Consider the following 21,201-nt stretch of genomic DNA (forward strand, 5'->3'; position numbering starts at 1 on the left):
ATAATTTGAATAAATGTTATTTGTTTTCTGTTATTCCATATCCAATTTTGGCACAATAAATAAGAAAACAAGTCAATTTCAGCTGTTTTCTGTTTTCCCCCTCTTTTTGTTTTGACTCTGAAAATCAAAATATTGAAACGTACACGGGCCAAAGAGGCAAGTGATGATCGGTTCTTTGACGTCTAGAGATGCTCTGAAATGTCTATTTTAGCATTTTTGGGAAATCAATTCAAAATTCAAAATATAGTTTAATATTGAATTCACGTTATCTTGCTTCACCAAACTATCATACGTCTAAATAATTGTTTAAATATTACATATTTCTACATGTCCAGTGCTTCACAGGTTCCTGAAACATTATGAGTAAAAGGAAATACACATTTTCATGAGCTTACAAAAACATCAATGCAATTTGGTAGCTTACAGAAGCAATTGCACAACCTCCCACATCTTACTTTATTTCTATGCATATACTGTATGCCCAGGCATGCTTATAAAGTCATTCAGAATAGACAAAATATATCAATCTCTTTAAAAACAAAATGAAAAATATTTATCTGAAATTACATTATGAAAAGTTAAGTACAGTAAGTTATATTGCATTTTCATGGTATTAAAGTGGTGGCAGATGGATTCAAAAGTGTGAATGCAGCAGTACCTTTGGCAGTGATAGCCTACTGTCAACTACTTCCTCATCCATTTAAATAACATAATAGCCCATACATATTCTTATTATATATATATATATATATATATATAAATAACATCCCTTTTAGGAAACCATTGAAAAGTACACAATCTTGTGTTTCCATATAGCCTATAATTTCCTCATAAGGAACATTCACTGTCATTGCTTGCCTTGAACCCACTCTGTGTCACTGTCATTAGTAAGAGCATATTGCTAAATGGCTTTGCTTTGTTGTCTGTCATCAAAGATCACACACAGATAGATACAGTAGTTCATCAGTAGTGACAGATTCATTCAAAACACAAACAATAAATTATCACAAATTGCCTACCAACCAAGTATTTCTTTTTTTACATTCTGTATTTGGTTTAACATATTCATCCAAAAGACAGCACCTCCTTCCTCCTAATGCAGTGTCCCCGTTCACAGCATTACTGCATGAGAATAAATAAGAACGATTGTGATAGGACAATGTTTGATGGTGTGGCTAGATGAGTGATGATGATTGGTTGGAGAGGTCAGAACGGTGGAGATGACTGGTCAGTCGGTGTTGATGAAGTAGGTCGTAAGTTCTCCCTTGCCCTTGACGGTGATGACTCCTCTCTTGGTCACACTGAAGCCAAAAGTCTTCACCACCTGCGCTGTTTCCTCGGTCACCTGTAGAGGGAGACAGAACCATATAACAAGCGCTCTCTCTTTCATTCAAAATGTTTCTCCCCTCTCTCCACCCCTTCACTCTCGCTGTCTCTCCCTCCCCATCTCTCTCAATCTCTCTCTCACCTGGATCTTGTCTAGTACTCCAGTGCTGTCCATCCTACTGGCCACGTTCACAGAGTTCCCCCAGATATCATACTGTGGTTTGTGGGCTCCGATCACCCCCGCAATCACTGGACCAAGGTTTATCCCTATATAAGGTAAAGGAGATGAAGTGATGAAAAAGTTAGTTGGAAGGGGGGAGATGGTTATCAAATCAAGGGAGTTTAGTTGTAAAAGTCTCAATCTCTTTTTGTCTTCCATGCATCCTTTCTCAACCATATTGAAAGAGAAAGTCCAAGGTCGCTCTGACTTTCTTCTCCAATATATTTTGAGAAGCAGGCAAGGAGAGAGGATGCACGTAATCGAGGAAAGATTAATGGAGTCCATATCTTTGTCCCTCTGGCCATACAGACAGACTCACCGATGCGTAGCTTAAAGCTGTTGAAGGAGTGTTGGTTGATGGACTCCAGGTTGTTCTTCAGAGCGATGGCAAACTCTACCATGCTGCGTACATGGCTGTAGGACACATCACAGTCCTGTTGGTGGAGACCGAGAACACTCAGTTAGAATCCATTGTGAGCTCAGAATTCAGTCTGGTTTAACCAGGCTAAGAGAACACTCAGTAAGAATCAATGGTGAGTGCAGCCTTCAGTCATGGTTTAAGCAGGCTATGAGAACACACTGAATCAGAACACTCAGTTAGAATCCATACAGGCAGGCAGACTAGAGACCGTGTTCGAATAAATACTTCAGACATGGATTTCCTCCTTCCTAACTTCTAAGAGTCACTTCATTGATGTGACGATATTTGATTGGGGAAAGAAATAGGATGATAAGTAACCTTTCTTTTGCTTATCCAATCATGTACAGATCCCTGACTACCTTAGAGAAGGGAGTAAGTAAGGTTGTGTTTTTACAAGTATTTGAACAGGACCCAGTGAGGCAGAACAGAGCTGTATAGAATAGGCTACTACCAACCTTTCGCTCGTCCCCTATAGCAGGATTGGTCAGACCAGCAGCTGCCATGTAGGTGCTGCCAATAGTCTTAATCTTTTCCACAGAACAGAACTTTGGCTTAGAGAGAAGCTGTTAGAGAGAGAGAGAATAGAGAGGGGGGCATAGAAAGAGAAAAAGGGTCAAGTTTGTTGACAAGACTGATGGTCAGTTCATGGTCAGATTACCAGTTGAGGAAAAACTCTTGTCCCCTCTTCCCTTCTGACTAGTTCCAGACCAAGCTCTGAAATGGCCCCCAATTCAAAAGTAGTGCATTATATAGGGCGTCTATCCCCAGGGGTACGCACAATGCTGTCGGGGGTACATCAAATAAAAATGTGATTCACATTTTCAAACAGTCCATTTAGGTTTTCCAACTAGGCTATATATTTGGGTGATGTTTTTTTCCTCACCTGAGCAGCCTCGTTTCACTGCCAAAAATAAAATTAAACCATCTAGTGTTCAGCGAAGTAACAACACAATGTCAAATACAGGCATCCTAGTCAAATAATTAACATCCAATCACGTTAATCGTTACTCTCTCGCGGGAATTCCACTAACGGTCTGTATGTAGCCAAACATAGCTCCTGCTCATTCCATCTGCTCAAGGCCCGCATCCATAGAGATACATACCAGCAGTACTACACCTGCACCTGTCGACAACACAAGTTGTTCTGCTTCCACGAGCACATCCAATGCTAGCATCAGTAATTATGCATTTGTTGCTAGCCCAGCTAGCATGGACACTGACAATTGTGAATCTGATGCAGCCGAAGAGCTACTGCCCCTTTACCCGGGAAAGCACCGAACAACAGACAGGGACATTGGACCATCGAAGAGGCCCAAATATGATGAGATCTACATTGATTTGGGGTTCACTTATACTGGGAGTAGTGCCTTTCCTCAACCACAGTGCGTTATATGTGACAAAGTACTGTCTCACAACTCGATGAAACCGTCACTCTTGCGCAGACATTAAGAAACTAAACATGCCAATTTGAAAATAAACCACAGGAGATTTTTGAGCGAGAATTAATACGACTTTCAAGTAGTAAGAAGCGTCTTATTTGGTGAGCTACCGAGTGGCTAGGACAGGCAGGCCCCTTACTATTGTGGAGGACTTCATTCTTCCTGCTGCCGCGGATATGGCTGGGACAATGCTGGGGGAAAAGGCTCAAAAACTACACAGACAATGCCTTCATCAAACAACACTGTTTCACAACGCATCAGTGACATGGCAGCATACAAGCCAGTGAATTCTATGCGTTACAGCTGGATGACGTGGCCGGCCTGGCACAGCTCCTGGTATATGTCCGTTACGTTTATGGGGGGGTCAATTAAGGAAGACATCCTCTTCTGGAAACCAAGACAACAGGAGAGGATATTTTTAAAGTACTGGATAACTTTGTGACATCAAATGGACTTTGGTTGTCAAGATGTGTTGGTATCTGTACTGATGGCGCAAACGCCATGACAGGGAGACATTGTGGAGTGGTGACGTGCGTGCAAGCAGTTGCTCCCGACGCCACTTGGGTACACTGCAGCATCTACCAAGAGGCTCTTGCTGCCAAGGTGATGCCTGACAGCATGAAATACTTTTTGTACACTACAATGAAAATGGTTAACTTTGTTAAAGCAAGGCCCCTGAACTCTCGTGTATTTATTGCATTATGCAATGATATGGGCAGCGACCATGTAATGCTTTTACAACATAGAGAAGTGCGCTATCAAGGGACAAAGTATTGACACGTTTAAAAAAAATTGAGAGACGAGCTTAAAGTTTTCTTTACTGACATTATTTTCACTGACCGCTTTCATGATGACGAGTTTCTCACACGACTGGCCTATCTGGGTGATGTTTTTTCTGGCCTGAATGATCTGAATCTAGGATTACAGGGACTCTCCACAACTACAGTGGTTCCTCCTTTAAAAGTTGCGAGCTTACGCCGCGGGACTTAGCGGTACCCAGCGTCACGGCTTCATTGCTCCAGATTACTGCAGGGGGGAGTTAGAGCACTCATTATGCATTTGGGTCCCAAGGTTTTTATATGACCAATCATATTGAGTGGTTCCAATGACGAATTTGACGTAATGCCACCTGTCATTGGTGACTTTTTTCAGCAAAGATGTCTGACAAAAAACATTATGGTGGATGCAAATGTAAGTAATTATAATGTCATAATGAGTCAAGCAAAACATGTACAATTGAGATTAATATGTTAGTTAATGTAGAGACAAATGATTGTGCATATTTTTTGGTTATTAAGTTAATTCACGAAAAATCGCTATTTAGTGTTGTTTTTTTCCAGTTATATCCAATACCAGGTGTATCAAACGCCATTCTTTGAATGATGCTGTGTCTGCATGTATGTATTACAAATATACACTTGTGTTTACCACTCCTGTTCCTGGGACATCAATGATTACACATTGTAACTATGCAATAGACTAGAAACATGATTTAAGTAAAGGCTGATTTGTAATTCATATATACAGAATAAAAAACAGTACACTACAATTCCTATGCATATCTAACTCCCTTCACCTGCATTAATCTGAGGAGGTTCTCCCAGCCATGTGTACGATTGAAAACAGGGCAGCAAAGTTTGTTTTTCACCAGAGCGGTTTAGAGCAGATTACTATTTGCCCGTGAATAACCAGACCATACAAACTTGCTATGCTGAATTCTTGATGCACAACTGAAGGTGCTGCCATATCCTGCCAGCACGCCCACAAGCGAGCCACTCAGGCGGAGAATGACGCATGGAAGAGGGCGAGGAACGAGATGGGAGTAACAATCCAGGCTATTTGCTCTGAGATCGGCATAATAATGTAACGAAACAAGCAGGGAGCAGGTTTCGAACTCTCAACATTCTAGCCCGAAGTCCAGCACGCTATCGACTGTGCCCAAATGTATTAATTGGGGTTGGGGCGGATTGTGGCTAAAATCACTTTATCATTCAGAATCTTTAACAAGTGGAAAGGGGAAAAGCTATTACTAGTTTTTCACAAGCGTAGCAGGCTGTGAATTCTGCTAACAACGTTTCTAGGATGGGCTATTAGCTAAACAATAGACTATTCAACCTTTAATAAAGAATTGTCTAAAAGCCGAGCTAGGTGTGAACCCCCTCCCCATCTTGCAACAAATAATTTGTATCTACTTTTCCATATCTACCTACACACGGTTAGTGCTCTGAAAAAAATGATATATACATATATAAAAAATATATATTCTGTAGCCCATCATATATATATATTGGTCATGGCTCCTGAGTGGCGCAGTGGTCTAAGGCACTCCATCTCAGTGCAAGAGGCATTACTACAGTCCCTGGTTTGAATACAGACTGTATCACATACGACCATGATTGGGAGTGCCATAGGGAGGCGCACAATTGGCCCAGCGTCATCCGGGGTAAGCCGTCATTGTAAGTAAGAATTTGTTCTTACCTGACTTGCCTACTCAAATAAAGGTTACATTTTAAAACAACTGGCTGCAACCGCAGTGCAATCAATAGGAGGGGAACAGTGGCTGGTGCTGAAAATATAGCTAACTTGTTATGCAAGTGTTGCACACCAACAGATGGAGAAAACCTACACCAGTTGAGCAATTCATTTCAACAAAAATCTTCTTTACAAACAAGGGGGCTTAATTGGCTAAGATAGGCTATGAGGCTTAACAGCCTCATAGAAGTATGATTTTTAAAATTAGGACTACTTACAATTGCAACTGGTCAAAAATGTAGCATCCTACATAAAACTATTACTTAAAGAAAAAAAAGTCTGCACGTTCCAACTAAAACAATGTAACTAATAATGAAAAATCACACATTTGTAAATCCAAAACTCTAAAAGTAGTTGGAAAGGTAGATACAAATTATTTATGACATTGTGGTTACAATAAAGAATGTAAACAAGATGCTGTGTTTTTATTTACAGTAGTGATGGACAACTGGAGGCATTTTGAAAACAGGTTTTCAAACACTTGTTTTTCACAGGTGTACTGTAGTACTGTAACAGGTGTAGCCCATCATGCAAATGTTTCCTATTAGCAGGACAATATACTTTTTTATAGATTTATTATCCAAATGGGAAAGCATATACTGTACAGTACTGTATTTCTTCATCAGCATCTTTATGCTTTCGTTAATAAAATAATGATAAAAATACTCTTTCAAAATGCTGATGTTTATTTAGTTATGGGGATAAATATCACTGAATTACAGAAATATTGGAACAAAGTTGCCCAATGAAGGTAAACAAATTGTTGCCTACTGGAAAATACTCTTTCATACCCAGGGTCACATTGTACAGTGCCATTATGGCTATTAGCAGGACTATATTTCGGCCTTTATAAATATTATTTTGGCCTTTATTCAGATTACAATCGCTCACTGTCATTTTTTTTTAAACAAAATAATCTCCAAAATATCGTTACATATAGCCTTCCCGCTATGGATGTCTATTTCAGCACTGTTTCGCGCTGCTCTGAGACAAGCATGGAAAAACTAAATTGTTCAATTATAGTCCATGATATTCTTAAGATATGTGTTGACTGCATATAAGGAAGTGATGTCTGCTAAATAATCAAGTTAAGTTTCTCCAGAAATAAATATTTCTAAATAACAAACTGGCTTTATTTACAAATTAGTGAGAATGACTCACCCCATGTTTGAGAACTGCCTTTTTCCTCGCTCACTCTAGGTTAAATAAAAACGAAATCTCCAAAATATCGTTATTTTTAAACAAAGCTATTTTTATTATTAATTAATTTAGAATGATATAAAAGCCACTTAGATATTCTCAGATATTCTCACAGATCCTAACAGAAAATGCCCCTTAGATATTAATTTAGAATCCTCCAATCCTCTAAATGTTATTATTGGTGTCACGTCATTGAAAAAATATTTTTAGATATACTGTAGGCTTACCATAGGCAAAATTAGTCTCACTAGTGTTGCGTAATGTGCGGTTAAAAGTGATGTAGATCTTATTTATTTAAAGAGCATATTGAAGTTAGAAGCAATAGGATTTGAAGCAAAAGCCTATAACTATTTCAGCACCGTTTTGCGCTGCTCTGAGACAAGCATGGGGACTGGTCTTGATAAATTAATGAGATTTTTATTTTCACTTAATCTCTGTTTGGGTATTGGTTAGACTAGCATTAGAAAATTAGGGTGCAGAAATGTTATGCTCTTAGTGTAACCTTTATTTAACTAGGCAAGTCAGTTAAGAACAAATTCTTATTTACAAAGACAGCCTACTCCTTCCTCCCCATCGGGGAATTCACCCTCGTGCCCTGCCTGCACGACACAGGGATTCTTTGGCTAAATAGCCCAGTACTGTACTGCCGAGTCTCACGTTGTACAGCACCATATTTTCCATTCCATCCTAACAGAAACCCGGTCTCCAGCGTGCCCACATTCTCTAGTACAGACATGGCCTGCTCTCCCTTATGTAAGGAATTAGACACTTTCCCATGTTACTACAGTATGTATTGTAGGCTATGTTTACTTGTCAGACTGCACAGTAGCAAACAATTTAGAATCCTCCAACTGTATGCTGTAGCCTACTCGCGACCGTCACGTTGTACAGCGCCATATTTTCCATTCCATCCTAACAGAAACCCTGAGGGTTTTCTTTTCCTCGGAATAGAAACACCATAATATTAATCAAATTAATTAAGCCAAATTTCTTAAAATCAATGCTATATACTATGTTATTACAAAAAAGTTTTAAATTCTCTGGTAATGCCAATATAGAAGACTATCAAATGCTTCTCAAAGATGCCCTCTGGTGGTCAAACTAGCACTAACTTGCATTAACAGAAAAAATGGCTGACAATTAAATAACGTGCCACAGGATGCTGCAGTAGCCCACAAGGTGTGCTGCAGTATGATACAACTTTTAAAGGAGCAACCACTGTATATTCAATGTGCGGGACAAAATTGAGGCTATGATTAAGAAGTTGGAGCTCTTCTCTGTCTGCATTAACAAGGACAACACACAGGTCTTTCCATGATTTTTTGCGTGCAAATGAACTCAAGCTTATGGACAATGTCAAATGTGATATAGCGAAGCACCTGAGTGAGCTGGGTGCGCAATTACGCAGGTACTTTCCCGAAATGGACGACACAAACAACTGGATTTGTTATCCCTTTCATGCCCTGCCTCTAGTCCACTTACGGATTTCTGAACAAGAGAGCTTCATCGAAATTGCAACAAGCGGTTCTGTGAAAATTGAATTGAATCAGAAGCCATTGCCAGATTTCTGGATAAGGCTGCGCTCAGAGTATCCTGCCTTGGAAAATCGTGCTGTTAAGACACTGATGCCCTTTGCAACCACGTACTTATGTGAGAGTGGATTCTCGGCCCTCACTAGCATGAAAACTAAATACAGGCACAGACACTGTGTGGAAAATGATTTAAGACTGAGACTCTCTCCAATACAACGCAACATTGCAGAGTTATGTGCATCCTTTCAAGCACACCCTTCTCATTAACCTGTGGTGAGTTATTCACACTTTTTGCTGAACAAATAAGGTTTTATATGTAAGATGGCTAAATAAAGAGCAAAATTATTGATTATTATTATTTGTGCCCTGGTCCTATAAGAGCTCTTTGCCACTTCCCACGAGCCAGGTTGTGACAAAAACTCACTCATTCTTATGTGTAATAAATGTATCGTATAGTGTGTGTGTGTGGCAGGCTTACAATGATGCCAAAAAACAACATTTGAGAGTGCGCTGATCCTGGGGCTAGAGGGGGTATGCAGCTGGAGGTTGAATGTTTGAAAGGGTACGGGACTATAAAAAGTTTGGGAACCACTGATATAGGGAATAACGTGGCATTTTTGTACCTCGTCAAAGTCTGAGATGATCTCATTGAGGAAACGTAAACACTCCAGTCCGTCTCGGTTCACACTGCTCTCGCTGTAGAACTCCTTAAACTGGGGTACCGAGGCGAACATCACACACACACAGTCACATGACTGGCTGTACAGGTCCTGCAACACACCCACAAGACACACATTATATCACAACACTGACACAAACACGTTATATACACACACACAAAACACATTATAACGTCACGTCACAACCCACACACATTTCACAAGCACACACGTCATATCCCAACACATACACATACACACACAAACATATTATATACATGTACACACACACACAATAATGACGCCTCACTTCATCCTACCCAAGGCCTTGGTGTTTGCATGATCATTTACATGTTTTTTTAGCATGATGTGGCCCTAACACAGTTACAGCATTGTTGCTGGCGGTGGAGCCCATTTGCCTCACTGACCACTACACTCTCCAGACCTAGGTTCAAATACTATTTGATATCGTTCAAATACTTGCTTTAGCCTGCCTGGAGTGCCATGTACAGTGCCTTGCGAAAGTATTCGGCCCCCTTGAACTTTTCGACCTTTTGCCACATTTCAGGCTTCAAACATAGAGATATAAAACTGTAATTTTTTGTGAAGAATCAACAACAAGTGGGACACAATCATGAAGTGGAACGAAATTTATTGGATATTTCAAACTTTTTTAACAATTAAAAAACTGAAAAATTGGGCGTGAAAATTATTCAGCCCCTTTACTTTCAGTGCAGCAAACTCTCTCCAGAAGTTCAGTGAGGATCTCTGAATGATCCAATGTTGACCTAAATGACTAATGATGATAAATAGAATCCACCTGTGTGTAATCAAGTCTCCGTATAAATGCACCTGCTCTGTGATAGTCTCAGAGGTCCGTTTAAAGCGCTGAGAGCATCATGAAGAACAAGGAACACACCAGGCAGGTCCGAGATACTGTTGTGGAGAAGTTTAAAGCCGGATTTGGATACAAAAAGATTTCCCAAGCAATAAACATCCCAAGGAGCACTGTGCAAGCGATAATATTGAAATGGACGGAGTATCAGACCACTGCAAATCTACGAAGACCCGGCCGTCCCTCTAAACTTTCAGCTCATACAAGGAGAAGACTGATCAGAGATGCATCCAAGAGGCCCATGATCACTCTGGATGAACTGCAGAGATCTACAGCTGAGGTGGGAGACTCTGTCCATAGGACAACAATCAGTCGTATACTGCACAAATCTGGCCTTTATGGAAGAGTGGCAAGAAGAAAGCCATTTCTTAAAGACATCCATAAAAAGTGTCGTTTAAAGTTTGCCACTAGCCACCTGGGAGACACACCAAACATGTGGAAGAAGGTGCTCTGGTCAGATGAAACCAAAATTAAACTTTTTGGCAACAATGCAAAACATTATGTTTGGCGTAAAAGCAACACAACTCATCACCCTGAACACACCATCCCCACTGACAAACATGGTGGTGGCAGCATCATGGTTTGGGCCTGCTTTTCTTCAGCAGGGGCAGGGAAGATGGTTAAAATTGATGGGAAGATGGATGGAGCCAAATACAGGACCATTCTGGAAGAAAACCTGATGGAGTCTGCAAAAGACCTGAGACTGGGACGGAGATTTGTCTTCCAACAAGACAATGATCCAAAACATAAAGCAAAATCTACAATGGAATGGTTCACAAATAAACATATCCAGGTGTTAGAATGGCCAAGTCAAAGTCCAGACCTGAATCCAATCGAGAATCTGTGGAAAGAACTGAAAACTGCTGTTCACAAACGCTCTCCATCCAACCTCACTGAGCTCGAGCTGTTTTGCAAGGAGGAATGGGCAAAAATTTCAGTCTCTCGATGTGCAAAACTGATAGAGACATACCCCAAGCGACTTACAGCTGTAATCACAGCAAAAGGTGGCGCTACAAAGTATTAACTTAAGGGGGCTGAATAATTTTGCACGGCCAATCTTTCAGTTTTTTATTTGTTAAAAAAGTTTGAAATATCCAATAAATTTCGTTCCACTTCATAATTGTGTCCCACTTGTTGTTGATTCTTCACAAAAAAATTACAGTTTTATATCTTTATGTTTGAAGCCTGAAATGTGGCAAAAGGTCGAAAAGTTCAAGGGGGCCGAATACTTTCGCAAGGCACTGTAAGTGGGGTTTTTCTATTGGTTCCATTGCAACAAGCAAGCTTTATCAAGCACAGCTAAAGTACACTGCTCAAAAAAATAAAGGGAACACTTAAACAACACAATGTAACTCCAAGTCAATCACACTTCTGTGAAATCAAACTGTCCACTTAGGAAGCAACACTGATTGACAATACATTTCACATGCTGTTGTGCAAATGGAATAGACAACAGGTGGAAATTATAGGCAATTAGCAAGACACCCCCAATAAAGGAGTGGTTCTGCAGGTGGGGACCACAGACCACTTCTCAGTTCCTATGCTTCCTGGCTGATGTTTTGGTCACTTTTGAATGCTGGCGGTGCTTTCACTCTAGTGGTAGCATGAGACGGAGTCTACAACCCACACAAGTGGCTCAGGTAGTGCAGCTCATCCAGGATGGCACATCAATGCGAGCTGTGGCAAGAAGGTTTGCTGTGTCTGTCAGCGTAGTGTCCAGAGCATGGAGGCGCTACCAAGAGACAGGCCAGTACATCAGGAGACGTGGAGGAGGCCGTAGGAGGGCAACAACCCAGCAGCAGGACCGCTACCTCCACCTTTGTGCAAGGAGGAGCAGGAGAAGCACTGCCAGAGCCCTGCAAAATGACCTTCAGCAGGCCACAAATTTGCATGTGTCTGCTCAAACGGTCAGAAACAGACTCCATGAGGGTGGAATGAGAGCCCGGCGTCCACAGGTGGGGGTTGTGCTTACAGCCCAACACCGTGCAGGACGTTTGGCATTTGCCAGAGAACACCAAGATTGGCAAATTCGCCACTGGCGCCCTGTGCTCTTCACAGATGAAAGCAGGTTCACACTGAGCACGTGACAGACGTGACAAAGTCTGGAGACGCCGTGGAGAACGTTCTGCTGCCTGCAACATCCTCCAGCATGACCGGTTTGGCGGTGGGTCAGTCATGGTGTGGGGTGGCATTTCTTTGGGGGGCCGCACAGCCCTCCATGTGCTCGCCAGAGGTAGCCTGACTGCCATTAGGTACCGAGATGAGATCCTCAGACCCCTTGTGAGACCATATGCTGGTGCGGTTGGCCCTGGGTTCCTCCTAATGCAAGACAATGCTAGACCTCATGTGGCTGTAGTGTGTCAGCAGTTCCTGCAAGAGGAAGGCATTGATGCTATGGACTGGCCCGCCCGTTCCCCAGACCTGAATCCAATTGAGCACATCTGGGACATCATGTCTCGCTCCATCCACCAACGCCACGTTGCACCACAGACTGTCCAGGAGTTGGCAGATGCTTTAGTCCAGGTCTGGGAGGAGATCCCTCAGGAGACCATCCGCCACCTCATCAGGAGCATGCCCAGGCATTGTAGGGAGGTCATACAGGGACATGGAGGCCACACACACCACTGAGCCTCATTTTGACTTGTTTTAAGGACATTCAATCAAAGTTGCATCAGCCTGTAGTGTGGTTTCCCACTTTAATTTTGAGTGTGACTCCAAATCCAGACCTCCATGGGTTGATAAATTGGATTTCCATTGATTTATTTTTGTGTGATTTTGTTGTCAGCACATTCAACTATGTAAAGAAAAAAGTATTTAATAAGATTATTTATTTCATTCAGATCTAGGATGTGTTGTTTAAGTGTTCCCTTTATTTTTTTGAGCAGTATATTTAAAATTATTGCAAACAGTATTTGAACCCAGGTCTGACACTGACACACACAAGTTTACTTACCTGGTTGCGTATGGTCTTGCCCATGAATTCAGATGCTACATGAAGAGGCAGGACGTTCTTCAGTAGTAGTTTGTTAACATTCGCCATGGTCTCCATCTCATCCCTCTCAGTTCTGAAACACTGCTGCAGTAGGAACTCCACGCGACAGCCCAACTCGTCCTGACGAGAACACACATCGTTAACACACACAAACACTTTAAACACACACAATTTAAACACACACGTATAGAGTAAATATACACAAACAAGCAGAAAGGCATGGACGACACAAGCACGCACACATGCTGAAAGCAAGCACGCACGCACGTATGAACACAGACAGACACGTCCCCTTACCTGTCGTGCCAGTATCAGGCATGTAAAATAGAAGATGAACAGCCAAACTCCAGCCATGATCTTAGGCTCCTTTAGGACTCCAGGCCTGTGGGAACACACACACACACACACACACGTACACGCACACTTTGAGACACTATGTAATCATCCCTCTCTCCTTTGTTCTCTCTGTCATGTCACAGTCTTTTTTTAAACGTACTCAAACACACACGCACATACTGGTCTGACTCAGCCCAGGTTATTAGAGTTTCATAACTTTTTTCTGAGTCCAGAATGTGAATCCCAGACGATAGTAGCATTTTACCTTTATTTATTCAAGCAGCCCATACAAAGGCCCAAGGAGATAACACCGCCTCAGGCTTCATTGACTAATGTATTGAGATACTCTCTGTGTAAGGTTCCATAACACCAAAGTGTATCGGGCCGTTACTAAAAGTGTGTGTGTAAGTGCAGGTGTACAGTTGAAGTCGAAAGTTTACATACACCTTAGCCAAATACATTTAAACTCAGTTTCACAATTCCTGACATTTAATCAGAGTAAAAATTCCCTGTCTTAGGTCAGTTAGGATCACCACGTTATTTGAAGAATGTGAAATGTCAGAATAATAGTAGAGAAAATGATTTATTTCAGCTTTTATATATTTCATCACATTCCCAGTGGGTCAGAAGTTTACATACACTCAATTAGTATTTGGTAGCATTGCCTTTAAATTGTTTTACTTGGGTCAAACGTTTTGGGTAGCCTTCCACAAGCTTCCCACAATAAGTTGGGTGAATTTTGGCCCATTCCTCCGGACAGAGCTGGTGTAACTGAGCCAGGTTTGTAGGCCTCCATGCTCCCACACACTTTTTCAGTTCTGCCCATAAATATTTTATGGGATTGAGGTCAAGGCTTTGTGATGGCCACTCCAATACGCTTGACTTTGCCACAACTTTGGAAGTATGCTTGAGGTCATTGTCCATTTGCGACCAAGCTTTAACTTCTTGACTGATGTCTTGAGATGTTTCTTCAATATATCCACATCATTTTCCTGCCTCATGATGGCATCTATTTTGTGAAGTGCACCAGTCCCTCCTGCAGCAAAGCACCTCCACAACATGATGCTGCCACCCCCGTGCTTCACGGTTGGGATGGTGTTATTCGGCTTGCAAGACTCCCCCTTTCTCCTCCAAACATAACGATGGACATCATGGCCAAACAGTTCTATTTCTGTTTCATCAGACCAGAGGACATTTCTCCAAAAAGTACAATCTTTGTCCCCATGTGCAGTTGCAAACTGTAGTCTGGCTTTTTTATGGCGGTTTTGGAGCAGTGGCTTCTTCCTTGCTGAGCGGCCTTTCATGTTATGTTGACATAGGACTTGTTTTACTGTGGATATAGATACTTTTGTACCTGTTTCCTCCAGAATCTTCACAAGGTCCTTTGCTGTTGTTCTGGGATTGATTTGCACTTTTCGCACCAAAGTACGTTCATCTCTAGGAGACAGAATGCTTCTCCTTCCTGAGTGGTATGACGGCTGCATGGTCCCATGGTGTTTATACTTGCGTGCTATTGTTTGTACAGATAAACGTGGTTCCTTCAGGCGTTTGGAAATTGAGGTCAACAATTTATTTTCTGAGGTCTTGGCTGATTTCTTTTCATTTTCCCATGATATCAAGCAAAGAGGCACTGTTTGAAGGTAGGCCTTGAAATACATCCACAGGTACACCTCCAACTGACTCAAATAATGTAAATTAGCCTATCAGAAGCTTCGAAAGCCATGACATAATTTTCTGGAATTTCCCAAGCTGTTTAAAGGCAGTCAATTTACTGTATGTAAACTTCTGACCAACTGGAATTGTGATACAGTGGATTATAAGTGAAATAATCTGTCTGTAAAGAATTGTTGGAAAAATTACTTGTGTCATGCAGAAAGTAGATTTCCTAACCGACTTGCCAAAACTATAGTTTGTTAACAAGAAATTTGTGGAGTGGTTGAAAAACGAGATTTAATGACTCCAACCTAAGTGGATGTAAACTTCCGACTTCAACTGTACATGTTACTATCTATTATCCAGTCTAACTTGGTATCGTTGTAGAGCAACGTGCGTGTGTGTGTGTGTGTGTGTGTGTTAGTCTCACTTTGTATCGTTGTAGAGCAGGGCCATGTAACAGTCTGAGCGAGGTGCGTAGACGTAGAGGAAGAGAGACAGGTAGACTACTACAGCCAGTGTGAGGAGCAGCACCTTGACGGACATGCACGTCCTCACAAACACCACCACACCTAGCATAGCCAGCAGGCAGCAGTACAGGTAATACTGTAGGGAGAGGGGAGGGGATATGGACAGACAGACAGACACAGATGGGAGAGAGAGAGAGAAGAGAAAAATATATTGATATTACTAATTACTGATAATAGGCCCAAGTGTAGTTTTATGCACTGTGTGACAAGTGTATCCATTACACTACATGCAAATGCAGTTTGATTGATTGGTTGATTTGACTTACAGGGACGGTGTACAGGTTGAGGTTCTGTAGTTGTGATGTGTTGTATGAGTTGGAGGTACAGTCGTTTCCAGGTAGAAAGAACTGGGGGGTGAAAAACACAATGGGTCAAAGTGTGTGTGTATCTGTCAGAGTTTGTGCCAATGTATGTGGATTTATATATTTGTGTGTGTGTGTGTGTGTGTGTGTGTGCTGACTCACAAAGTTCAGTATGGCCATAAGCAAGGTGATGAGTAGACAAAGGCAGACCAGCAGTAAACGTGCCGCCGGCCTTGTGGCCACTCCTTGCGACAGCGACGTCACCCACTGAAGACCGATAGGGATTTTAGAGCGCCATGTCTAAAAACACCCACACAAAAAATACCTGGTTAGAACACTCAAACAGTGGAAATGTTCAAGAGAAACATGTAGCTAGGGTTGAGCCGTCGTTAGGGTTAGGTTTAGTGTTACCTTGAGGTATCCAGTGCAGACCACAGAGAGCAGCAACACTAGAACAGGGAAGGTGACACCATACGACACAGCCATGTGAAAGTTTCTGAGAGAGAGAATGAGAGAAAGAGCGAGAGCAATGAAATTAATTCTCAATTTCTCTCCATTCGATCCTCAGGCCCTCTACACCTCTTCCCCTCTCTCCTTTTATCTGGATGTTGTTTGTGGTTGATGCTTACAGTAAGTGCAAAACGCAAATTCCTTTTTTCTTTCGTTCTCTGCTCCATTTGCATGATTTTGCATTGTGACGTTGGCATTTGCATCAAAACAGTAGTATGTGTTTTTGTGTGTGCATAATGTGCGTTGAAAGGTTTTTGTACCTCACGCACACGGGATACTCACTTCTGGGAGACGAGCATTTGGACAGTAAACAGAGACACGAAGATGACAGCCATGCAGCCAACTGACTGGTGTAGACCTTTGACCTCTGAGAGACGAAACTGCAACACACACACAACAGACAACACCATTAGCCTATATCATTACACAGAGGGGTTTGACGGCTAGGCTACCTGGCCTGCGCACAAATGTAGGCCTATAAATGTGCCCATTTGGGGATCTGATAGTATTTCTGATTGTCTTAACTCACCACCACTGTGGAACGTCTCAAAGTAATTTTTTCTTCACCTCAAACAGCAAGTAAACAAAGACTGTTTTTACAATGACAATAGTTCCTCAATGTAGCCTATTTGAAAAATCTTTCCAGCTCTCTTGCGATAGAGTGAAATGGGGAGAAAAATGTAATGCTCTGATCCGGTGGAAACCAGGGGTTTGACGACCCCTGGTTTAGAAGTTAGAACTGAGGGAACATGGGGCTGAGGGAACATAGGGCTGAGGGATCATAGGGCTGAGGGAACATAGGGCTGAGGGAACATAGGGCTGAGGGAACAGACATTGGCTGAATTTCAAATTCATAAAAGACACACCCTCGTCCACTTATCCTCGCCTTATGCCCTTGGGGGAATCCCTGTGGCCATATTTGTCATCGGTCCAAATGATTAGCCAAGCAAGGGAAGTTTGCAACATAAGCCCCTCAGCCGTCGTTTTTAATGGAGTTTGCGAGTGTACAATTATGTTCACTTCAGGGCCTGGAACGCCCCATAATTCAATTCGCGATGATTGTACATCCGCTAAGAAAAGTCTGCCAAAACTTAAAACCTCAACATCAATATGGAATCAACATACAAGTGTAAGTAAAAACTATTGTAAATAAGTTACAAATTGTGCTACTAAAGGACAAACACGTCTCGTAAAAGTAATGATGTTTTTGTTTGGTTAGCTTTTGGAAATTGTAGAAATCAAACATTTTCCTTCTTCAAAAGTTCCAGCTAAGCAGGCTAACGTTAGGTAGCTAATTAATTTGCTAGCTATCATACAGTAGGCATATATTAATAATTATATAGTTAATATAAGTAGACATGCAATCATAATTGACTGTAGCGCATATAAAGCACCCACAAGCTACCGGTGGTTGAAAACACAATCATCGCGGGATAACGAATTTCGGTCCATTTCAAAATCTTTCCTTCCTCCCTCGCCCCTTGCCCTGCAAGCGTATACTCATCAGACGTCATGATACGTCATCAGAAGTGTCCACTTCATTTGAGGGCTGAGGGGAGAGGGTGTGTCTGTAAAGTGTTTGAAATGCAGCCATGGTCCTGACAGATGAGATATTAGCCAAATGGGACCTGTATTGGCATCAGGGCTAGTGATTTGGCAGTCTGCACATTTTATTTTTAGTGGTGAACCCAGACCTCTCCTTAACCAGTTTCAACTGAGATTGTTCATTATGAACTGTACTTGCTAGCTTAGTTCGTTGCAAGCTTGGTTAGCTCGTTGCTCGCTAGCTTGATAAAACAGTTCTGGCAATGTCATTTTTGTCAGATAGCTAAATTGTACAGTCAGCATTTTGTCTAAATTGATCCTCATACAATAACCAAACGATTGGATAAACAAATAATTTGTGGATTCTATATAGAACCGCAAAGCTGCCTTATTCTTAGGAGTGTACTGTTATACCAGACCGATCACAACATACAACACAGACATTAACACCACACTTCGAAAGACAAATACAACACACAGACATGTCACAAAACATAACTATTACACAGCAAATGAAAAACAGCAGCATAAAAACTCCCACCTGTTTCTCCAGCTTTAGGTCATTGAATAACAGCGTGAAGCAGTTCAGCTTCTTTTCTCTCCGCCTGTGATAGATAGAATAAGAGAAGAGAGGAGACAGATAGTAGAGAAAATAACAGAAAACTACAGAAAGATCTTACAACTATGGAAAAACACTTACCCTGCAGCGTCTATAGTATCTAACGACCCTCTTATGTCATCGTCCAGGACCTGACTGGTACTAAGGAGGGATTATTTAGATTAATTATTTAAAATTACACATATACAACAATTGAAAAATAATTTAAAGTAAAATAGAAAAGCTGGTTTACCTGTTGGAATCGGTCTGAGTAGGTGGTCTATCCTACAAACAAACACACACCCACACAGTCAACAAAACTCACACAAATCAAATATTATTTGTCACATGTGCCAAGTACAACCTTACAGTGAAATGCTTACTTACTAGCACTTAACCAACAATGAAGTTAAGAAAAATAAATGTTAAGAAAGTATTAACTAAAATAAACTGAAGTAAAATAAACAAAAATGAATAAATTAGGGGGTCAATGCAAAAAGTCCGGTCTTATGGCTTGGGGTAGAAGCTGTTAAGAAGCCTTTTGAACCTAGACATGGCGCTCCGGTACCGCTTGCCGTGCAGTAGCAGAGAGAACAGTCTATGACTAGGGTGGCTGGAGTCTGACATTTTTTAGGGCCTTCCTCTGACACCGCCTGGTATAGAGGTCCTGGATGGCAGGCAGCTTAGCCCCACTGATGTACTGGGCCGTTCGCACTACCCTCTGTTCCCATACCAGGTGGTGATGCAACCAGTCAGGATTCTCTCGATGGTGCAGCTGTAGAACTTGAGGATCTGAGGAACCATGCCAAATCTTTTCAGTCTCCTGAGGGGGAAAAGGTGTTGTTGTGCCCTCTTCATGACTATCTTTGTGTGTTTGGACCATGATAGTTTGTTGGTGATGTGGACACCAAGGAACTTGAAGCTCTCAACCTGCTCCACTACAGCCCCGTCGATGAGAATGGGGGCGTGCTTGGTCCTCCTTTACTTGTAGTCTACGATCATCTCCTTTGTATCGATCACATTGACGGAGAGGTTGTTATTATGGCACCACACTACCAGGTTTCTGACCTTCTCCCTATAGGCCGTCTCATCGTTGTCGGTGATGAGGCCCACCACGGTTGTGTCATCGTTAAACTTAATGATAGTGTTGGAGTCATGCTTGGCGATGCAGTCATGGGTGAACAGGGAGTCCCAGGGTCCTTTGCTTAGTGATTAACTTTGAGGGCACTATGGTGTTGAACGCTGAGCTGTAGTCAATGAATAGCATTCTCACGTAGGTGTTCCTTTTGTCCAGTTGGGAAAGGGCAGTGTGTTTTTGTGCAATAGAGATTGCGTCATCTGTGGATCTGTTGGGGAGCTATGTAAATTGGAGTGGGTCTAGGGTTTCTGGGAATGTTGTTGACGTGTCACGATTCCCACCGACGGTGGCGCCCCCTCCTGCTCGGGTGGCGCTCGGCGGTCGTCGTCACCGGCCTATTAGCTGCCACCGATTCCCTTTTGCTTTTCCCTTTTTTTGATTTTGGACACCTGTGGTCAATTAGCCATTAGAGGGGCTATTTAGTTTAGCTGGCCCGCTCCTTGTTGTGCGGGATTGATTGTTGTATGTCGACTGTCTTGTTCGTGTCGGCTTGGCATTGTCGCACATTGTATTTATTCCCCTGTGCTTGGGAACTTTGTTTTTTCTTCAAAGTGTTATTAAACACACCACTCCCTGTGTTCGTTGCTTCCTGCGCCTCATTCCTGCAAACGCGACTACCAAAGCCGTTACATGACGTGAGCTATAACCAGCCTTTCAAAGCACTTCATGGCTACAGACGTGAGTGCTACAGGTCGGTAGTCATTTAGGCAAGTAACTTTGGTGTTCTTGGGCACAGGGACTGCGGTGGTCTGCTTGAAAGATGTTGGTATTACGGACTCGGTCAGGGACAGGTTGAAAATGTCAGTGAAGACACTTGCCAGTTGGTCAGCGCATGCTCGCAGTACACGTCTTGGTAATCCATCTGGCCCTGCGGCCTTGTGAATTCTGAACTGTTTAAATGTCTTACTCACATCGGCTACGGAGTGTGAGATCTCACAGTCGTCCGGAACACCTGCTGCTCTCATGCATGCTTCAGTGTTGCTTGCCTTGAAGTGAGCATAGAAGTAATTTAGCTTGTCTGGTAGGCTCGTGTCACTGGGCAGCTCGCGGCTGTGCTTTCCTTTGTAGTCCGTAACAGTTTGCAAGCCCTGCCACAACTGACGAGTGTCGAAGCCGGTGTAGTATGATTCAATCTTAGTCCTGTATTGACGCTTTTCCTGTTTGATGGTTCGTCGGAGGGCATAGCGGAATTTCTTATAAGCGTCCAGGTCAGAGTCCCGCTCCTTGAAAGCGGCAGCTCTACCCTTTAGCTCAGTGCGGATGTTGCCTGTAATCCATGGCTTCTGGTTGGGGTATGTTCGTACGGTCACTGTGGGGACGACGTCATCGATGCACTTATTGATGAAGCCAGTGACTGATGTGGTAGACTCCTC

General features: G+C 42.3%; 1 protein-coding gene across 2 annotated transcripts in view; it reads right to left on the reverse strand.

Annotated features, from left to right (window-relative positions):
- Positions 1-228: 228 nt before the first annotated feature.
- Positions 229-21,201, reverse strand: part of LOC106608969 (adenylate cyclase type 4) — a 36,275-nt gene continuing 15,302 nt past the window's right edge. For both annotated transcript variants that reach the window (XM_014207244.3, XM_014207242.3), the window contains 15 exons: positions 18,944-18,975; positions 18,793-18,852; positions 18,634-18,697; positions 16,830-16,927; positions 16,449-16,533; positions 16,200-16,337; positions 16,002-16,082; positions 15,636-15,811; positions 13,514-13,598; positions 13,178-13,336; positions 9,294-9,440; positions 2,423-2,530; positions 1,866-1,980; positions 1,469-1,593; positions 229-1,345 (listed from right to left, as the gene is read on the reverse strand). In XM_014207244.3, the coding sequence (XP_014062719.2) occupies positions 1,229-1,345; positions 1,469-1,593; positions 1,866-1,980; positions 2,423-2,530; positions 9,294-9,440; positions 13,178-13,336; positions 13,514-13,598; positions 15,636-15,811; positions 16,002-16,082; positions 16,200-16,337; positions 16,449-16,533; positions 16,830-16,927; positions 18,634-18,697; positions 18,793-18,852; positions 18,944-18,975 (1,590 nt within the window). In that variant the 3' untranslated portion in view covers positions 229-1,228. The remainder of the gene's footprint in view (positions 1,346-1,468; positions 1,594-1,865; positions 1,981-2,422; positions 2,531-9,293; positions 9,441-13,177; positions 13,337-13,513; positions 13,599-15,635; positions 15,812-16,001; positions 16,083-16,199; positions 16,338-16,448; positions 16,534-16,829; positions 16,928-18,633; positions 18,698-18,792; positions 18,853-18,943; positions 18,976-21,201) is intronic.

The sequence above is a fragment of the Salmo salar genome, chromosome 07 (genome assembly GCF_965601325.2).
Source record: "Salmo salar chromosome 07, fSalSal1, whole genome shotgun sequence".
In the NCBI taxonomy this organism is placed as follows: Eukaryota; Metazoa; Chordata; class Actinopteri; order Salmoniformes; family Salmonidae; genus Salmo; species Salmo salar.